The sequence below is a fragment of the Gigantopelta aegis genome, chromosome 3 (assembly GCF_016097555.1).
Source record: "Gigantopelta aegis isolate Gae_Host chromosome 3, Gae_host_genome, whole genome shotgun sequence".
NCBI classification, from domain to species: domain Eukaryota; kingdom Metazoa; phylum Mollusca; class Gastropoda; order Neomphalida; family Peltospiridae; genus Gigantopelta; species Gigantopelta aegis.
Genome location: NC_054701.1, coordinates 14,647,579 through 14,666,364, shown reverse-complemented (window position 1 = coordinate 14,666,364; position 18,786 = coordinate 14,647,579). Strand labels below are relative to the sequence as shown.

The following is an 18,786-nucleotide window of genomic DNA, read 5'->3' as shown; positions in this document are numbered from 1 at the left end:
GACAAACTAATGAAAAAATATGTGTGTGTGTTGGTCTCTATGCTGGTACAAATTTCGGCCCCAAGATTAAGTTAGAGTAGATTATAATTAAATTTAATTTTTATTTTTTATTTTTTTTATTACAATTCGACATTACAAAACGACACTTTCAAAAATGTACCAGTGTGTCGTTTTGTAATAAACTGAAATAATTCCGTTTGTTTGTTAAACCTGATAAAAGTTGGAATGGGAATTTGTTGCCCATGTCCTGTTGAGCATTGACACTGATTTTGAGATATGAATAAGCAACATAACATATGGAAAATTAAGTTTATTACAAAACGGCACTTTAGCGCTATTACTCCCAAAACGCACTTAACGCACTTACAACAATATTGGTAATTTCCCAAGTCTGTGGATCGAAAAACTAATGAAAAAATATGCCAAATTTGGTCTGCTGGTATATATTTCGGCCCCAAGATTAAGTTAGAGTAGATTAGAATTAAATAAATTTTTTTTTTTTTTATTACAATTCGACACTTTATTACAAAACGACACTTTAAAAATGTACCAGTGTGTCGTTTTGTAATAAACTGAAATAATTCCGTTTGTTTGTTAAAACTGATAAAAGTTAGAATGGGAATTTGTTTTCCATGTCCTGTTGAGCATTGGCAGCGATTTTGAGATGTTAATAAGGAACATAACATATGGAAAATAAAGTTTATTACAAAACGGCACTTTAGCGCTATTACTCCCAAAACACCATTAACGCACTTACAACAATATTGGTAATTTCCCACGTCTGTGGATCGACAAACTAATGAAAAAATATGCCAATCTTGGTCTGCTGGTACATATTTCGGCCGAAAGATTAAGTTAGAGTAGATTAGAATAAAATAAAAAAAATTTTTTTTTTTTTATTACAATTCGACACTTTATTACAAAACGACACTTTGAAAAATGTACCAGTGTGTCGTTTTGTAATAAACTGAAATAATTATGTTTGTTTGTTAAAACTGATAAAAGTTGGAATGGGAATTTGTTGCCCATGTCCTGTTGAGCATTGGCAGCGATTTTGAGATGTTAATAAGGAACATAACATATGGAAAATATAGTTTATTACAAAACGACACTTTTGCGCTATTGCTCCAAAAACACCCTTAACGCACTTACAACAATATGGGTAATTTCCCAAGTCTGTGGATCGACAAACTAATGAAAAAATATGCCAAATTTCGTCTGGTGGTACATATTTCGGCCCCAAGATTAAGTTAGAGTAGATTAGAATTCGATTTTTTTTTAATTTTTTTTTTATTACAATTCGACACTTTATTACAAAACGACACGCAACACCGCCGGCCCCCATATGGTATAACGTGAAGCATAAACCAGTCTAGCGAACGTTTTACCTGCTCAATCAGCCAACCGTTTTTTTGCTAATGTTTGAAACTATTTTTACTTGTTTCCGAAGTCGTCATTCAGTTTAAAGGCATAGTCACAGACCACTGACCTGTTTTATGGCTTAACAAAGTATTACTTAAAAATATATATATTTGATTTATCCCTAAACGTACTTTATTCAACCATCTACGTAACCACCGTACACCACTTATTAATGATATTTTGTAAAAATAAAATAATCCATAATTCAAAAACTTGGATTTTACTCCATCATGATGTAGTTAAAGTGATGTAATAGATTTGGTCTGTAAAAATTAATGTAATTTTTATTTATTATTCATTAAAAGAGAAATAAGGTCCTTAAATCTGTAACAGTATGCCTTTAACGTGAAGCGCATAAACCGGTCTCGCGGATGTTTTCCTACTCGGTCTGGCTGAACTCAGTCCCGACTAAACTCCGCCAGGGAACCAATAAAATAGTTCGCGAACGTTAGCTACCGATACGACTGGTTTCCACCCTACACATTCAATAAAATTAAACGTCAAAACCAGTCTAGTGAGCGTTTCATAACGCCACAAAGAGCTCACGTAAAAAAGAAAGAAAGAAAAAAGGTCAATGGAACGCTAAAGCAAATTTTGTGTGAAGCAACCTACAGCGGTTAATTAGAGATAACACTGACTAACTGAAAAGTGGTACTTCTCAAGTAAGTGTATGTCAAAGTGAAATTGGAAGTGTGGTTTACTGCCAAGCAGACGACGATAACCAGCCGTCACTCAGACACGAGGCTGACTGCCTCCTCCAGACTACTCAAACCGCCTTTCCAATTAGTAGCTGCCCACACGACGGGCAGACGTTCCAATTATCGTTTTCAAATATGGAAACGAACGCGATTATCTTATTGACTGTGTATATTCAGGGGCGGATGCAAAGTTTGTGTTGTTTGGCGGCAGCATAACCACTAACAACTAACCCACTATCCTGGACAGACAGCCCAGCTACCTGAGGTGTGCCCAGGACAGCGTGCTTGAACCTTAATTGGGATATAAGCACGAAAATATGTTGAAATGAATTGACGGCAGCACTAGAGCACATTGATCAATTAATCATCATTGGCTATTAGGTGTCTGACGAAAAACAACGCCGTAATGTTTAACAACTAGCCGTAACCCATTTTTTCACAAATAAAATTGCACTTTACTTACATTTTATTATTTAGAATACACATTTCCATTCACCTGAAGTGCTTTTTGGTAATCCTGGTAATCCTGATGTTTGTAAAACCACGAAATGCATTTTTTGTATTTCTTAAAATGCCGCGCGCACTCGAGAAAAAACCGTTAAGCAAGCGAGGTCCAATCTATTTTTAGAGGGAATCTTCCTGTGTAAACGTCACAGACGTTGGTATACCACGTGACCGTTATCATTTTGGTTCGGTTTGTTTTCTCGTGCACGGTTCGCGCAATCAACATCCGATTTGTTGTCGTTTGCTTGTTGTTCATTTGTGAGATATTTCTTCACAGTTCGTGAACATTTTCAGTAACAATAAAGTTCAGACAAGTAAGTGTCTCAATACAAAACGTTACAAACCCTTAAAACCAATAATTTTGCTAAGTCTTACGATATCTGGAGAGGGGATACAACCAGGACAGAACAGTTGGAACATGTCCAGGAGAGGTGAAAGGAACGCACCCCAAGTCTGTGAAATTTATCGTGACGTAGGCATTGTTGTGCTTCGAGCGACATCTACCGGTGACATCAGAATACTAACTTTCAAAATTATTTCAAGCAATTGGGACATGGGGATTCCCATGGTATTTATCGATATAAAACCTGCTTTTTCACTCCATTGATAAAAACGTGATCTAAGTGTGTTACAGGTTTGTAGATTAACCAAATTATAATTTATTTTCGCTGGATGGAACTAGTGTGTGCGGCTTTAATATCAACTATTAGACCGAACATACGTTTTGACAACAGATATCCTACTAAAGAACGTTCAGGTCTGTTTATCAACACACCGAAAAACATTCCATAGTTTGCACGTGCATCACGCAGTTGCCCCGTACACGTGCGTCGGGTGTCATTCTCGATTTTGACAATTTCCAGGAAGGTCGATTAATCACTGTGGAACATTATTTCTGTAAATCTTTTTCATTCTGTTGATCATAAATCCCGTCAACTTTCAAATTTCACTTCTGACCCCAATCGTCCTTCAAGATCTTTGGTGATCATAAAACCTACTGTAATACTGAACTACCGGTTGTGATGTTTCCCCAATTAATTCACTATTATCATATAACAATTCCCCACAGCTAATATACCTTACAATTTTGGCAATTGTAAATTCTTATTAGAGTTCGCCTACTTTTTTGAAGAGTATATAAAGAATTATCCCAGAAACCTATAGGGGTTTCACACCACATAAAAACACTAACATTATTTAAATGTATACTAACATACAATGAATTTAGTCACCACCTAGCCGACAGAGATATTGATATTAACCTTCCTTACTAATAATAAATAAATTCATTAAATTTTTTGGATTATTGGGGCATTTTAACGATCAAGGAAGGGTACGCATGCTATGGACCTTCCTCTTGAATCTGTGTCTTACTAAAATGCATTATAATACAAGCAGTCTACACACACAGAATCATCCAGCTGACCAAGATGTTACATCTTTCTCAGGAATTTTTACAGGGTTCAGGCCCTCAAACAGACAAACTTACACTCCCCGGGGCCATCGCACTGACAGTGTTTTCCCCCTCCCCATTTTCAAATACACTAAACGGGTTCTGCTAAATGCAAATTTATTATAATATGCATTCACGTATATTAAATATTCCCCAGCACACCTTCCCCTTCCTTGGATCGGCTGAACTGACTGGCGTAAATGAACCAAAGAGGTAGACCAACTGAAGATAGCAGACGACGAGTGTTTCACGTCCGGAGTTATTCATGTCAAAACTGAACTTGGCAGTAACATACAATGAATGGATAAATAAAGTTTGTTTTGTTTAACAACACCAGTAGAGCACATTGATTTATTAATCATTTGCTATTAGATGTCAAACATTTGGTTATTTTGACATATAGTCTTAGTGAGGAAACCCGCTACATTATTCCATTTATATACACCATCCCACAGGCAGGATAGCACATACCATGGCCTTTGATATACCAGTCGTAATGCACTGGCTGAAACGAGAAATAGCCCAATGTGGGCCACCGTCGGGGATCAATCTTAGACCACGCGAGCGCTTTACCACAGGGCTACGTCCCGCCCCGTGTAAAATACAATTGCATACAGGTAAAACACGTTTTATTTACTAGTATATAAACTATTGGATTCTCCAACATAACAAGTGAAATTATAAGCTAAAAATATAAAAATTGCAAACTAGGTGGGGTAAGGGAGCCCTAAGTCCCCCGTTGATTCGCCACTGACTATTTACAATTAAAATATGCGCACACCAAATTGATGAAAACGCATCATACCGGATTCACTACAAATACCCACTCACCCCCAGCATTAATTATACTATTCAAAGTACACATTTACAAGCAATGCCTTCCCCCATTTTCCCGACGTAGCCCAGTGATAAAGCGTTCGCTTGATGCGCGGTCGGTCTAAGATCGATCCCCGTCGGTGGACCTATTTGGCTATTTCTCCTTCCAGCTAGTGCTCCACAACTGGTGTAATAAAGGCCGTGGTATATACTATCCTGTCTGTGGGATGGGACATATAAAAGATCCCTTGCTGCTAATCGAAAAGAGTAACCCATGAAGTGACGACAGCGGGTTTCTCTCTCAATATCTGTGTGGTCCTTAACCATATGTCTGACGCCATATAACCGTACATAAAATGTCTTGAGTGTGTCGTTAAATAAAACGTTTCCTTCCTTTTCCCACTTTAATGGAACAGCTCCAGGTTTTTTGTGTGTTTCTTTTGCAGGGGTGGGGGATGATGGGTCAAAAAGTACTTATACATAGGTACAAATAGGAAAAAATCCTATTAATATGAGTAAAAAAGAAAATTCCGAATCAAGGTGGGGGTGGTGATGTCGAGATCCCCGAAACACCATGGATCCGCACCTTCGGGTGAACCAGTTATACGTGTATATATTTACTGAAATTTAAACACTCCCTTTTTATTTATTATTCCACACGGGACTTGATATTGGACTATCAGTTATGTATCACAACAAACCAATCATTGTTGGTATCAATTTACGACAATTTGATTTGAATTTTATCTTGGCATCAAACGAATGGACGTTACTGACACTTTATCATATACTATTATAGAAGATATATGTTTGTAGCACTGGCAATAAATATAGAACGATGTCAGACTAAAATTATACCGTGTGCAGCGGACTCGGTCTCTCTCGGTCCGTATGTATCTCTCTCTCTCTCTCTCACTCACACACACACACACTTCTCTCTCTCTCTCTCTCTCTCTCTCTCTGTATATGTGTACACTCTCTCTGAGTGCTCGCACACGTGTGTCTGTCTTTGTCTCTCTATGTATCTTTTAAAGAAAACTCTCTCTCTCTCTCTCTCTCTCTGTAAACAAGTGATGTGTGTGTTAGTGTGAGGAATTAGGGGGGGGGGGGGTCTCTTGATTATTTGTATGTTCCGAGACAGCCAAGATATTTGTAAAGAAAATGTGTTGAGTTCTTCGTTAAATAAACCATTTCTTTTCGTTCTTTCTTTCTTTCTTTCTTGTGTATATGTGTATGTGCATGTGAGTGCGCGCGCGCGTGTGTGTGTGTGTTTTTAAGTATCTTTTAAAGAAAACATACACAAATAAGAGGTAAAAATTCGTCTATAGAATGTAAACAAGTGATATGTGGATTAGTTAGAGGAATTCTGGTTTTAGAGATGAGTCATCTTGATAACTACATGCCCGAGACACCAGAAGAGTATTTCTAAAGAAAAAAATACCTATGTAAAATCTGATAACATCCAGTGTTTTTGTTTCAAAACTAAATTATTTTAGAGCACCATGTAAAAACAAAAACGTGGCCGTCAAATTAACTCTTTCAACCATGTGAACCAGCTTGGACCATAAAGCCTAAATATAACATTATAGTACACTGAGGAAATGAAGAACTGAATGGGTTAATTAACAGAAACGTTTCTTGAGACGATGAGAAAGAACGGATAGACGTTTCCTACAACAAGTCTAAACATTCCCCTGCTGACAGACGAAAAGCATGCTGCCAATAAACAATCAAAGACGCAGTGGCTTTTGAAGATCAGTCGGTTTTAGAAGTACCAGCACAAACTATACAAACAAAAAACTCGAGTGTGAAATGAAATGAGGTTAAGTGCAGTATTAATATAGATTTTGTTTGTGGTCACCTGTGTTAAACTATCAGGTCTTTAATAGCTTAGTATATCTTTCTATTCCAAATCATGCAAAGTAATACAAAATGACCGGTTTTAAAATAGCTTGTCCTAACTGGTAACTTTGTTTCATACTTCAATAGATGTCTGCTTATTAGAGGTTTCACTGTATAATAAGACAAGTTCATGGGCGTCGAATGCTAGAAAGTGTTTGCTATAAAATTCAATATTCTTTTAACTACTGCTTTGATACTGAAGCCACTCACAAGGACATTAGGTAATCATTATAACTACTATTATCGCAGTATCGATCGCTCTTGGTAGACGTAATTTGATTTGTCTCAACCAGTACCCCACGACTGGTACATTAAAGGGCGTGGTATATACTGCCCTGACTATGAAAAAAATGGGAAAAAGAAGATAGGTTTTTGTATCGTATCATTTTGTCGCCGTCAACAAAATGGTTTAATGACGACAAAATAGGCCCGGCGACAAAATGGGCCGTAACACACATACATATAAAAGTTTCTTTATCGGTATTAGTAGGCCATATGGCGACTGTAGGTTTACTCCCTCTCCCTTCTTCTTTCTATATTGGACACCATATAGCTGTCCGACGCCATATAACCGAAAATAAAATGTGTTAAGTACGTCGTTAAACAAAACATTTCCTTCCTTCCTTATAGCTGTAGGCCTACATAGTTTAAACTGTGTTAAAGAATCGTCATACAAATATTCCTTTCTATCGCCATGCCGACCCCTGCGTGTGCTGGTCTTCGTTGTGATGCGCGGGTGGCGATATGCGCATTAGTTTCCCTGAGAGTGGCGAACACAGCACATATTCTCTTTGACATTTTCAAACAAGTTCTAGAAACATCTGTAATAATGTTTTTCGTTTTGTGTTGATAATCCATCGTAATATTGGTTTGTGCATACACGGTTTCCAGTCTGACTACAGCGTTAGTTTTTTTTGTCTTTTAAAAAAAATCTATTGTTCGATATGTTGTGCTGATCTTTCGCAGCTGTTTAATACTAGGATCAGACTACCAACTGCCAGCACAAAGTTGGCCAACTTTCTGCTCTCACGCCTTATCCGACTGTCCTGTTGCTAGTGTTGCTCTTACAACTAACTCGATTCTAGTCGTATAACCCATTAGCTGTTATCCGAGCGCACGTGTCGTAAGTCGGGAGTTGGGGAAAATTACAACGCAACCGTCGAGTTGGTCAACTTCGTTGTGACTGTTGACAGTCTGACACTAGCATTACTTTCAAGTCTACCCCCCCCCCCCCCCCCCCCGCCTTTGTCTTAATAATTCGGTGCAATATTGGTTTATTTACCACAGCTCCGTACACTGTATGGTCTGACCATAACGTTTATCTTTTTGAAGATTTATTTTGGTACGTAATGTTAATATGCTTCATTATCTTTTATAGATCTAGGGGTGGGACATAGCCCAGTGGTAAAGCGCTCACTTGATGCGCGGTCGGTTTAGGATCGATCCCCGTCGGTGGCCCCATTGGGCTATTTCTCGTTCCAGCCAGTGCTCCACAACTGGTGTAACAAAGGCCGTGGTATGTACTATCCTGTCTGTGGGATGGTGCATATAAAATATCCCTTGCTACAAAAAGAATAGCCCATGAAGTGGCGACAGCGGGTTTCCTCTCTCTATATATGTGTGGTCCTTAACCATATGTTACGATATGTGTGACGCCATATAACCGTAAATAAAATATGTTGAGTGCGTCGTTAAATAACACATTTCTTTTATAAATCTGACTCTTTCATAACTGTCTACACTCTTTTTGTTAAAAAGTTTAGAATTATTGGTGGCGTTGGGTGGGGATGAGTGTATAAGTAGATACAATATAATAGAAAATACCTCGCAGAACCCATTTTGTATAGTTAATTTTTGTTTAATTAATTTACATGTCTAGTCCAAAATTATAAGCTATGAGAACTTGGACTAAATCTATCTGTACCATTACTATTCATACATACACGTATAACCTCGTGATAATAACAATTGTAAATACTGAATGGAAATTAGATCTGTATACCAAAATTATTATGTATAATTTTGTATTGTAACTGTCACTTTATCCCTGTGGTTGAGACAGATAACAAATGTAAACAGGGGTTCTATGAATAAATATTTAAAAAAAAGTTTAGAATTTTAAATTGATGTTCATCATATATCTTTGTTTGACAGTCAATAGCCAATGATTTTGTTTTCTGCTGAGGTGTCGTTAAACATCCATTCATCATCATTCATCATCATTCATCATCACGACCATGCAGCGCTACAATGGACCGTGACATGCAATGCCGTCTTACACACTGTTGCACGAGCGCCGTTATCATCCAGAACATTCTTCACGTCTGCTCTTACAATTAACACAGTTCGGTCGTCTGCATGCAAACTGAAGTTATTTATCTCCTCACTCTCGCTCGAAAAATAAAACAGTTCACTAACTCGGTTTCCAAATTTCGTACGTGTCATAAACTCCGTATTTTCAAGTGACATAGCTGTCTGGAAAAGTAATCAAATACAAAACACAACCTACCTAGCGCTAGGAATAAATAATTGTTCTTACCATATTTAGAAGCAGTTCTTGAGAACAATGATTCAGAGGCAGCTACGGCTTGCACGACATAGGCCAGAAACAATTCTAGTTCAACGTGTTATCGCTGCTAAACACCAGTGTGGCACAGGTAGATGAATGTGTTTTTAAACAAAAACAATGGGATGTTTAAACAAAGCTTACAACTTGAATATATTTATTTTGCTGCCAAACTCCAAGACCATGCTAAAGCGAGTGTCTGTCAAGGAAAGAGAGAGTGAAACGTGCACGGAATGTCTGTAACGAGTTTGGCAGGACTGCCATTGTTCATCAAATACACATTTTTGTAAGATAACTTCGGACTATTTCCCCTGCTGCCGTAGTTATGTTGTCAAACGTTTAGACGCATGCGTGTTATTGTTTTATAGTTTCAATCCAAAACACTATATTTAATAAATATCTCGTGTCCCGGGTCAAAATAAAGCAGAACACAATGCACAATGAATGTTTGACAATACAACAGCACGAAAAACACGTCAAATCCACACACGCACTCAAACACGCACTCACACAGAGATACACACACGCACAAATAATCAAACACGCACACACACACACACACACACACACACGCACACACACACATACACGTACACATACAAACCCGAAAACAACCTCCACATAACAATAAGTTTTAAAATACCAGTAAAATAAATATATCACGTATCAGTAATGGAATATGATGTTACTTGAGCTTGATATTTTTATCATCATGGTCATTTGTTTCTTTGAAGTAAAACCCCCCCACAAAAATATATTTTAAAAGTGCACAACCGTACTTGTGTATCATTGCGCTGATACGAAATTGAACTATCAATTCAAACAATATTTATTATAAAAATTCCTTTCTCAGTTCAAAACCCTTCTTGAAGGTCGCCATATTGATGGGCAGAAACCCAAAAGAGAAGCGTAAAGCTAGCCTGTCACTCAGGTGATATTTGTAAATTAGAATAAACAGCACACATACACATTTACCCTTCATGAACGAAAACATATAAACAGTATTGGCTGGAAATCTCTCGTAATTACCCACAAGATTAAACCTGCCATCAAACAACGCTGTTTGCTGAGACAATATTTTAAACTGTCAATCGATGTTCCAGGAACGTCTGTCCAAACAGAACAATGCTGGTAAGAAAGCTGACAAAACGCCATTGTTCTTTTCATTAATCTGTCGCAGGAGGTTCACATCACCATGATAGTTATAGTCAAACAACTGGGATGTATTATATACAAAAAAAAACCCCACAAAAAAACAACAACACAAAAAACAAAAACAAAAAATACCACCATCACCACCACAACCACCACCCCCCCCCCCCCCCCCCGGTATCATAAAGGTATTAAACGTAACGTTAGCGATTCTCTCTCCAGCCAGTGTAAAACGATTGGTACACCAAAGGCCGTGGTATGTATTATCTTGTCTATGGGATGGTGCATATAAAAGATCACTTGCTACAAATGAAAAAATTTAGCGTTTTGTTTTTTCCAAGACTATATGTCAAATTACCAAATGTTTGATATCCACTAGCCGATAATGAATAAATCAATGTGCTATAGTAGTGTCGTTAAACAAAACAAACTTTAACGTTAGCGAAAATCTATGGGTATAAATTTATGAACAGGAAAATAGTCAAAGACCATTTCAAAGACCAAAGAAAGTGCCGGTGATCAACGTACGCGCATTTCGTTTAAGATTATATCCAATTGTGCAACCTACTTCAGTGTCTAACCTAATTTGGAGGTGCTTCATCTAAAAGAGATATGGTGACCATCACATAAATTATGTTTATGCGATTAACATAACAAAACAAAAATGACAATCAGCGAAAATAGGAATATGTATTATAACATATCACAACACGTAGGCTCATTCATGGTTGTACACTTGTTTGTTTTAGGTTCGTATTCAACATACATTTCTAACTTAAAGTGGAGTTGTTTAGGGGGTCAAAATGACAACATTAAAATGTCACAGAACATCTGCATTCTGCTTATTAAAACAGCCAGTTAATAATTATTACGAAATATCTAGTTAAAAGGAGAGAATGTTATCTAGTTAATATAATAAATGTGAGGATATTCCATTGTTTTTTAGTTGCTATACTGTAGTTGCATATAAAGGTTTGTAGAAAATAATCTGTATTAACAATGTTAACAATTATACACAAGTCACGTGAGTATAAAACAAATGTAAATGTGGCAATTAATTTTTCATGAAACAAGATTTTAAAAATCAAATGTAAGGATATTGCTACTTTTAGTCGACATTAGCAAAATAGGCCAGTCTGTTCCCAAATGTTAAAGAATGAAACGGAAGACAAGAAAGAAAAGAAAATGGAAAAAAAAAAGAAAAAAAAAGAAAGAAAGAAAGAAAGAAAAAAAAAGAAGAAAAAATCCGTTTATTTGTTTTACCACCTTAACATATTTCAATCGTTACCTACACATGTGCTTTAGGCGTCTGCTTCCGAATTTTAGACCGGCTTCGGTGGCGTCCTGGCTAGGCAATCGGTCTACAGGCTGGTAGGTACTGGGTTCGGATCCCAGTCGAGGCCTGGGATTTTTAATCCAGATACCGACTCCAAACCCTGAGTGAGTGCTCCGCAAGGCTCAATGGGTAGGTGTAAACCACTTGCACCGACCAGTGATCCATAACTGGTTCAACACAGGCCATGGTTTGTGCTATCCTGCCTGTGGGAAGCGCAAATAAAAGATCCCTTGCTGTTAATCGGAAAGAGTAGCCCATGTAGTGGCGACAGCGGGTTTCCTCTCAAAATCTGTGTGGTCCTTAACCATATGTCTGACGCCATGTAACCGTAAATAAAATGTGTTGAGTGCGTCGTTAAATAAAACATTTCTTTCTTTCTTTCTTTCTTTCTTTGCTTCCGAATTGAGACGAATGCCACTAACAATTAACATTTCAGTAACACTTGTTTTATTTTGGACGAATATTTCCTACTTATCATGTGAAGAAACGTTACGCAAAATTTCTTCCTTTAATTCTTCAGAATGCCATTGCTACCAGCGTGGATGTGCAACATCTGTTGCCTCATAAAAAAACAGAGAAAAAATGTACAAACATCTAACACCCTCCTACTTGGAACTGACAACGTAACACGTTTAACTCGCGCAGTCTGAGCATGTTAGACCTGCGTTGCGTTGCTGAATGCCAGCGTTCGCGAAACGTTTTGTCGTTAGCTTTACGTAACTACTATAGGTAGTACTAAACAAAATAACATCCGGCTGAATCAAAGTTCGAGGTGCACCTTGACTTTTGATAGAACAGTCAACACCACAAGTCCTGCCATTGGTGATAAATATGACAGTGTTTGTTATTTAAAAAAGTTTCATCTGGGCAATAAATGTATGCAATTTTATTTCATCATATACCAGTATGTCATATAGCCATGTGCTTAAAATATATATGGGATACCTATGAAACCAAGTACTACATTTTTGTGCGAAACTAAGGGTGATGTAAAAACATCCGATTATATCGAAAATGAGCTATGAAAGGTTCCACTTTGTGCAGTTAATATTTTGAAGGAGGGTTTGTAATACTGATATTTATGGGTCATATTTTGGTTGATATATTGTATACCGATATAATAGTGTTTTTAACCACACACGTTACCATTGTCGCCTACGGGATTTTATTTAGTATAGTACAACCTACAGGTTTTTGCGTCTAATGTTAGATACATGTGATGTGGTAAAAGACCATGGCACTAGTCAAATTGTTCGTAATCTCTCGGCCTTCTGCACCCGCACCTTGCCTACTAAGTTAAGCTAAAACCAATCTAAGTAAAATTAGCTCCACTATTACATGTAATAGTGGAGTTAATACATTAAATACATAATGGTTTTATTTTGTTTTTAAATTATGTATTAATCAATTGAAAAACGCATTTGCATTATGAGAGTACTTGTTAAGAATGATCCCTCTCCTGTTTAAGGTTACTTAATCAAAATTGTCACTTTAAAATAAATACCCTTCTGTCACAAACCTAACCACTTTACATGCGAGAGAGTTGGCTTCGCATGAACGTACTTGAACCTTGCTAGAATATAGGTATATATATAGAGTCTAAGTTAAGCTAACACTGATAAAACAAGTGTACCATTTTTGTTTATTAATCTGATCACAAATTTTGAAAAACATTTGCACATTGAAATGCAAGTAGCAGAGACGAAGAAAACGCTCGCTGCTAACGCTTTCGGTAAAAAAACGCAAGTCTGGTTATATCTCCGAAATGTAGACGCATACGCTGCAACGATAAAAAAAAATTCTGCAAAAATACTTGGCGAAACGTAATCAACGGTGCTAACTGAACACAATAGTTGCTTTGAAAACAAGATCTATTTTAAGATGACTTTGCGTTGAGTGACATACGTGGCAGTGGAGGGAAGGTGGTAATAAAGTCACACTATATGACATATCGCCAATATGAGGAATCATATATCTAAATAGTAAACCATTCTTTGAAAACGTCTTCGATAGATAAGTGCCAAGTAATACTCCCCCCAAAAGCCACATGGCGGGATTGTTTGCACATAGCTTTCGCGCAACATCTGGTATTGTCTCTATCTGACGATAATTCTAAGAATTCGACTACGATTTATGGACTTGTTACTATGTGGCAGTTAACAAACGTCAGTCTTTTCCTATCTTCATTGCTTCCTTTTTTCTTTCTTTCTCTCTCTTTCTTTCTTTCTTTCTTTCTTTTATTCTTTGAGTGATTCATTACTTCCTTCTTTCTTTCTTTTTTCTTTCGAACAAACAGCTGCATGTTTCAAAAATGGGTCACGTATTCTGTTATACGAAGATGGGCTACATGATTGGGCTCTGATGGTAGTTAGATGGATGATTGCCATGTAATGTAAACACGAACACTTCTCCACGGCAACAACAACAAAACAAATTACTTTCTGCTATATGGTAATAGGTACAGTCTTTATGGTAATACTGGGTTTTGTCTCGGACTCTTAACTATCAGCCTCTGTCCAAAGCTGACAGCGTTAAGTTACTAATATAGTGTACTTAAAATGAAAGACCCCACAAAATAATCGACATGTATTTTGTATTGCAACTGCAATAAGATAGATGTGCGTTCTTGTTCACTTTATCGTACATTTCAGGGTGTTGTGACATAGGCATGTGTGTATATATTATTGATATTGTCAATATCAGTCAACAGAACAAACAGATGATTTAAGAAAAAAAACCCCACCCTTAAAGGGACATTCCTGAGTTTGCTGCTCTTTTTAAGATGTTATCGACTAAAAGAGACTTTTTAACGATTGTAATTACACATCAAATATATTTTTCTGCATAAAATATTAGTGGCTGTATATTAAACGTGTTTCTGGTCGTTCTAATATTTGGACTAGGTTAAATTTCATCTTATTTCGTAAAATATAGTTTTTTCGTACGTACGAAATTATTTGAAGACAAAATCCAGTTTGGACTTCTTACAAATATTAAGACGACCAGAAACAAATTGAACATACAGACACTGATATTCTAAACAAGAAAATATATTTAATATGTAAGTTTAATCGTAGAAATATTTTATTAGTCGGAAACATCTTACAATGCAGCAAACTCAGGAATGTCCCTTTAAGATGTTTAATGGTTTAGTGGCCAGTATACATTTATATCGGTTTCAGAATGTTAGACACGAAAACACTCATGAACCTCACCCACTACTGACATTACAGACTGGGTAATGAAAACCAAATATTTTACTGAAGAAAGACCACGAAATACAACATTTCCCTTTACTGATGTAGTGTGTAATATTTTGAAACATTCGATGTAATAACTTTTAAAAATATGAATAAATAGATGAATAAACCCGTTTTTAACGTTAGTCATAACATAGTCAATCTATTACGAACAAATAAGTGTTTAATGTTAGTCATAAGATAGTCAATCTATTACGACGTGTTTAATGTTAGTCATAAGATAGTCAATCTATTACGAACAAATAAGTGTTTAATGTTAGTCATAAGATAATCAATCTATTACGAACAAATAAGTGTTTAATGTTAGTCATAAGATAGTCAACCTCTTACGTCATGGCTATGGTTGATCAAGCGGCTTTCCTTCCATCCTTTCCTTGTGTTTTTAACGAAAAGATAAATTTAGCGAACAGGTGAAAACAAGAATTCAAGAAGCTCTGTAAAAAAGTTCAGTTATTTTAGAACTTAACATTATTAGACAAAGACATACATGGGTGAAGTGAGCCCATTGGGCTATTTCTCGTTCTAGCCAGTGCATCACAACTCGTCTATCAAACGCCGTGGTATGTGCTATCCTTCCTTTAGGATGGTGCATATGCTACTAAATGGACAAAATGTAGCGGGTTTCCTCTCTAAGACTATATGTCAAAAGTATCAAAAGGTTGACATCCAATAGCCGATGGTTAATAAAGCATGTGCTCCAGAGGTGTTGTTACACAACATAAACTTAAACAAACTTTTTTGATGGATGGAGGCCTCGTTAACACAGATTACATATTTCCAGCTGGCGGTATATACAGGCATTATTAAATTAAATATTTCTCTCATTAATCTGAAAATTTGAATTTATATACTATATACTGTAGGAAGAAAGGAAACCCTATACAGCTGTTTGGCAATAACAATAATACATGTATGAATAATATCCGGCTTAAAGCATTTTAATTTAATTCAGGCAAATATCAGCCTTACCTGTCCCTTCTACAATAATGGGAGTCCTCCAACAAAAATGGGAGCCCGTTCGCCTATGATAGGTACAGAATCTGTTTAAGAATTATTTGTTAAAAAATACTCAATTAAAACTTTACAATTCTGTACTGATAGTGTAAGTATAAAACCTCTGTACTCACCATTCTGATATGAAGATTACGAGAGAACACGAGCGGAAGATAGGACGTGAAGCTTGGTGTTCGGCGTTGTACTAAGGTAGAGTCACGGGCCTCGTACAAATTCGGAACTGACGGGCCGAACACCAACTCGAACCTTTTTCATCATCCAGTGACGTCACGGCATCGGCAAACAGTAGCTATTTTTGTGAAATTTATTTAAGACGTATACGTAACGGACTCGGTGCGCAGGTTAGTTCGACAGCGCGGTGTTTATTGTCTTTATGCCATAATTCAAGTATTTGTGTAGCGGAAAATATTCCAGGTGCGCCCGTTGCACTTGTGGAATCTAAGAGAAAACGTTTGCACACGACAGCCCCGTGGCTGACGGCGTTGGGATAGAAATAAGGAACAGCCGACGTGTATCGATTACAACGTCAGCGGCATCGGCATAGATACAGACGCCTTTTTTATATAAACAAAAGTTAGAGGTTAGATTTTTTTAACAAATGAAAACGGTAAATACCAAGGTTACAGGAACTTTTCTCACGATGAGTAGGCTAGATAGCAGACAGATAATTACTACAGGAATACAGATCCTAATAATATCTTATCTAAAGGCAACACGTTTACATAAACAAAAGCGTACATTGCGGGATGACGTGAGGGTGGGGAATAGAGTAGTTTCCCACACAGAAAAATACGTTTGTTTTGATTAATAATACCACTAGAGCACATTGATTAATTTAATCATCGGCTATCGGATGTCAAACATTTGATAATTCTGACACAGTCTTCAGAAGAAACCTGATACATGTTGCCATTTTTGGCAAGGGATCGTGTATATGCACTTCCCCCAGACAGGACAGCATACACCACGGCCTTTGATGTATTAATCGAAAGACGAGAAAAACCCCAGTGACAGAATGGTTCCACCGAGGGATTCGACTGTTCGACCTAAACACCTCTACGGACTGAGCTAGACCCCGCCTCCTGCTATTAGAAGTACAAGTTGGAGAAGTTACTAAATTACTGTTCCAGCCAGTTCACCATGACTGCTATATCAAAGGCCGTGGTATGTGCTATGCTGTCTATAGAATAATGAACAAATGTAGCGAGTTTCCTCTCTAAAACTATATGTCAAAATTACCAAATGATTGATATCCAATAGCCGATGATTAATAAATCAATGTGCTCTAGTGGTGTTATTAAACAAAACAAACCCCCATGTTATTTTAAGCTAGGTACGGCCCAGACAGACAGAAATAAATAAATAAATAAATAAATAAATCATTGGATTGGTCCTTGTTTATCTATGTATAAAATTACTACATGTATATAATACATGAATATTATTGATATTACTATGACTCCGACAAACCAATAGCCGATGTGTATTTTTGTGCTGGGGAGTCGTTAAACATTCATTCCGACAAACCTTTCAGAAATAAACCTATTGGAATATGGCAACCATGCACAAATTCATATTTAATATTCTATATCCGTATCATGCTGATCAGCATCAGAAAGGCGTCGCCGGATTCATATACCTGGCCTAGACAAGTGGACGTTTGCAAAGCAATAAGAACGGATGATTTAATATTCTATATCCGTAACATGCTGATCAACATCAGAAAGGCGTCACCGAATTCATATACCTGGCCTAGACAAGTGGACGTTTGTAAAGCAATAAGAATGGATGATAGTCTTCGTAGAGAAACGGGGCGGGACGTAGCCCAGTGGTAAAGCGTCCTCTTGATGCGCGATCGGTTTGGGATTGATACCTGTCGGTGGGCCCATTGGGCTATTTCTCGTTCCAGCCAGTGCACCACGACGGGTATATTAAAGGCCGTGGTATGTACTACCCTGTCTGTCGAGTGGTGCATATAAAAGATCCCTTGTTGCTAATCGGAAAGAGTAGCCCATGAAGTGGCGACAGCGGATTTCCTCTCTCAATATCTGTGTGGTCCTTAACCATATGTCTGACGCCATATAACCGTAAATAAAATGTGTTGAATGCGTCGTTAAATAAAACATTTCTTTCTTTCGTAGAGAAACTTTCAGACATGCTTAATATATCACACGTGCGTGTCATTATGTTGGCAAGTTGAACACGTGCATCATCTGTTGTCTGCAGTCACGGTTGTCATGCATGGTTGTCATGTGCACGTCTCAGGATGAGAAACCTGGCGGTTATCATCATCATTATCATCATCATTTTAACTTAATATTTGTGTTATTTGTTACCCCCAAGTGAATGAAATCTGCCATCTTTCCCCCCCCCCCTTTTTTAAACCATACATTTGTTATGATCATGTCAAGGTTGTGGAGCCTTTTTTAAACCATACATTTGTTATGATCATGTCAAGGTTGTGGAGCCTTTTTTAAACCATACATTTGTTATGATCATGTCAAGGTTTTAAGCCTTGAATGAAGGAAATGTTTTACTTATCGAAGCACTGAACACATTTTATTTACGGTTATATGGCGTCGGACATATGGTTAAAGACCACACATATATTCAGAGAGGAAACCCGCTGTCTCCACTTCATGGGCTACTCTTTTCGATTAGCA

General features: G+C 37.2%; 1 protein-coding gene across 3 annotated transcripts in view; it reads right to left on the bottom strand.

Annotated features, from left to right (window-relative positions):
- LOC121367559 (tubulin alpha-3 chain-like) overlaps nt 1–16,395 on the bottom strand; it is a 54,250-nt gene extending 37,855 nt beyond the window's left edge. The window contains exon 1 of one of the 3 annotated variants that reach the window (XM_041491814.1): nt 16,237–16,395. In XM_041491814.1, the coding sequence (XP_041347748.1) occupies nt 16,237–16,239 (3 nt within the window). In that variant the 5' untranslated portion in view covers nt 16,240–16,395. Of the gene's footprint in view, nt 1–9,334; nt 9,677–16,236 lie in introns of those variants that run through there. The other 2 variants (XM_041491812.1, XM_041491813.1) reach the window with 2 other exon arrangements.
- Nucleotides 16,396–18,786: the final 2,391 nt, after the last annotated feature.